The 3,165-nt window shown below is 38.6% G+C and overlaps 1 protein-coding gene across 1 annotated transcript; it reads left to right on the top strand.

The window, feature by feature from the left end:
• Window positions 1-1,082: 1,082 nt before the first annotated feature.
• On the top strand, window positions 1,083-2,552 carry LOC108319696 (uncharacterized). The gene has a single exon (XM_017550919.1). It carries the CDS (start codon window positions 1,083-1,085, stop codon window positions 2,550-2,552), a length of 1,470 nt encoding a protein of 489 aa, XP_017406408.1.
• The last annotated feature ends 613 nt before the right edge of the window (window positions 2,553-3,165 follow it).

Here is a 3,165-nt window from a genome sequence, read left to right as displayed (position 1 = left end):
TACTCAGTCAGATGAACATGGGTCACCATTGGAAAAAGAAGTGATTTTTAGGAACTTTTGCACTTGTCTTAGGCTGTTCCTTGTGAACCACATGTGAAAAGAGTAAATGAATGGCGCAACTTTGTGTAAGTTTAAATGAAGAACAAGTTAAATGGTGTGTCCCTTAGCAGCATAGATCGCAGATCACATATCATTGCAGGAGGTATCCTAATGTACCCCTCATGGGTATTAGGTGGTGTATTAATTGCAATCCTATGTTAGCGCAAAAAATAATTTGAGTATCCTGAGAGGATCGCTAACACCTGCATCTCTCGCCACATTGCAGATCATATGAGGCATGAATCTTCGCTGAAATGTTCCATCAAGTTAAAGACAATTGGGGAAATGTTTTTCGCTTCAAAGAAAGGCCCAAGATCATGGACTGTTAGTGGAAGTTTCCCTTAGCCAATGAATCACAGAAAGGGTTAAGACAATCAAGTTGTAATTAATTTCCCTTACCCAAATTGCGAAAAGAAATTTCAAAATAATGAGCAGTGGATAGAAACAGCAGTGATAAAACTAGAAGGAATGTTGCCATTCAGCTAAAAGGGGACATAAAGATTGATGAGTCAGATGAAGGAATATGTCGTTGAAGAAGGACAAGTCACTCACAATTAGCTTTATTCATCAATGAAGTCATTGAAAATGTTCCTAAGCTATTAGCTGATGCTGGGTCTGTAATGTCAATCATCAACCCGCCTAAGGGGATTGAAACATTCCTCAATTGCTGCGAGAAACTGATCAGACAAATGAAGAATGTGATGACTAAAGCCTGTGATGGTTGACCAAGAATTCCTATGTCTAGCATTTTGGGGATTTCAGAATGATGAACCACCTTATTGACTCTGTTTCGTGTTAATTTCCAAAATTATACCGGGGCAAATATTTTCACAGCTTTATAGTTTCTGACTAGAGAATTTGAACTATGTTTTCTTTTCTTTTTTATTTTTATTTTTATTTTTTCTTAATTTGTTTCACAAAAAAAAAAATAATACAGCTAAACATCTAAGACACCCTAAAGGATACGAACCAGTGGCAAAATCATGGAGAACCAAGTAGAAGTTCAAGAGGGAATGAAAGCCGATATCCGACAGCTGAAGGAACAAATGAGACAGGTCCTAAAGACCCTGGATGCCTTACAAAGTCCTGGATGTTTATGCACACAACGATCACAACAAGGAGTTCCAGAAGCACAAACTTTCCCTTCCTATGGTCTCCCCCCGAATTATACTCCACCCTCAGGAGTGGACTCGAGACATCTTGACACTCAAAAGGCTGAAGGTAATGCAGCTGAAGTAGAAGACGAGCCTGGGGCAACCACTTTCACAATTCCTAGGCAGACGATCCAACTAGGTGTTGAGAGCATGATAATGAAAAAACGACCTGAGACAAAGTCTCCATCTTGTGTCATTACACCAGCAGATTTTAAGGACGATAAGAGCAGATTAGAAGTCCCTGAGAAGAGGTTGAGAGCCATAGAGGGTGAAGGAAGTTTTGAATTTGGAGATGCTAAAAAACTATGTTTAGTTCCTGACGTGGTGATACCTCCAAAGTTCATGTTGCCAGAGTTTGAGAAATATCAGGGAAATACTTGCCCGAGGGGCCACATAAGCATGTACTGCAGGAAAATGGCAGCTTATGCCCACGATGAAAAACTTTTGATTCACTTCTTCCAAGAAAGTTTAATTGACGAAACTCTAACTTGGTACATGCGCTTAGAGACTACTCACATCTACTCATGGAAACATCTGGTTGAGACATTCCTAAGGCAGTATGGATATGATAAAGATTTGACACCTGACAGAGCACAATTGCAGAACATGGTGAAGAAGGAATCTGAATCATTCAGAGAATATGCCCAAAGGTGGAGAGAGATTACTGCTCAAGTAGAACCGCGTCTGAGCGACAAGGAGATGACTACCACGTTTTTGAGTACTCTGCAACCACCATTTTATGAGCACATGTTACGCATCTCAGTCTCCTCAAGTTTTACTGACATAGTAGTAATTGGAGAGAGGGTTGAGAGTGGCATAAGAAATGGAAAAGTTGCACTAGGCCTAGAGCTAGTAGCAAGTTTAAATGAGTATGATCCTAGACGTGAGAAAGGCAAAGAACGAAGAGCTAATTCACATTTTATTGCCTGTTCTCAAATGTCGCATTCCTATGGGTCTAGTCGAGCCACTGAACGAAGAAATTACAATCGTGATGAGAAGGTCGCCAACTTCACTCCTATTCCTATGACCTATACAGAGCTACTACCAGATCTTCTCCGCAGAAACCTCATAAAGATTTGTCCAACCAGGCCTGTACGACCTCCGTATCCAAGGAGTTATGACGTAAATGCCAGATGTGATTATCATGGAGGGGCGTGTGGACATTCAATAGAGGCATGCAAGGCTCTGAAACGTAAAGTGCAATCTTTGATCGATTCAGGATGTTTAAAGTTTGAAGAAATGCAATCCAGCACTGTGGCAAGGCTTGGGTTCACCTCTACAAATGCCATGGACGAGTGAAGAGGACTCTCGGATTATTTAGGAAAGCATAAGTTATTGTAAAAGTTGGAACTGATGTTGTTTTGCTCGAGCTTTAATTTGTCTCACTATGAGGTTTATGCTCATTGATATCACGCTTTCATCCATGAATTTTAATGTGAAATTTCATTACTTGGTATCTCCAAGGTTTACTGGAAATCATGTCCTAATAGGGTGTCGCCAAACAAAAAATGATAATATATAAAAAAAAAAAAGAGGTTTGTCAAAAATTCAAATTGTGCAAATTTTGTTTACGAGTTCATTGTTCCTCTCTTCCCATTTCTGCATTGTCTCATATGCATAATGTTTTCAAAATTTTGTTTGTCATACTCATGGCGTTCACTTTGGTTTTCATTTCTTTCGAAGTCATTTTTCCGTATTTTCTTTGTAAATATTTTGTTTTCTGTTGAACCCGTTTTTTATTATTTCGTTTAGATTAGAAATTTTTCTTTAGACTAAAAAAGAGGAAAAGATAAAAAAAAAAAAATCTATTTCATTTCACCATCAAGAGAGATTTTACAGTAAGGTCGGAGAGTTGATTTTGAACAAGGACATCATTTTGAATATACTCATACGATCTTAACATTAAAATAAA

The sequence above is a fragment of the Vigna angularis genome, chromosome 1 (assembly GCF_016808095.1).
Source record: "Vigna angularis cultivar LongXiaoDou No.4 chromosome 1, ASM1680809v1, whole genome shotgun sequence".
Classification (NCBI taxonomy): Eukaryota; Viridiplantae; Streptophyta; class Magnoliopsida; order Fabales; family Fabaceae; genus Vigna; species Vigna angularis.
This window is presented reverse-complemented; position numbering and strand designations above follow the sequence as displayed.

Coding starts and splice junctions, on each gene's coding strand:
- LOC108319696 (XM_017550919.1), top strand. CDS start 1,083: ATGGAGAACCAAGTAGAAGTTCAAGAGGGAATGAAAGCCGATATCCGA.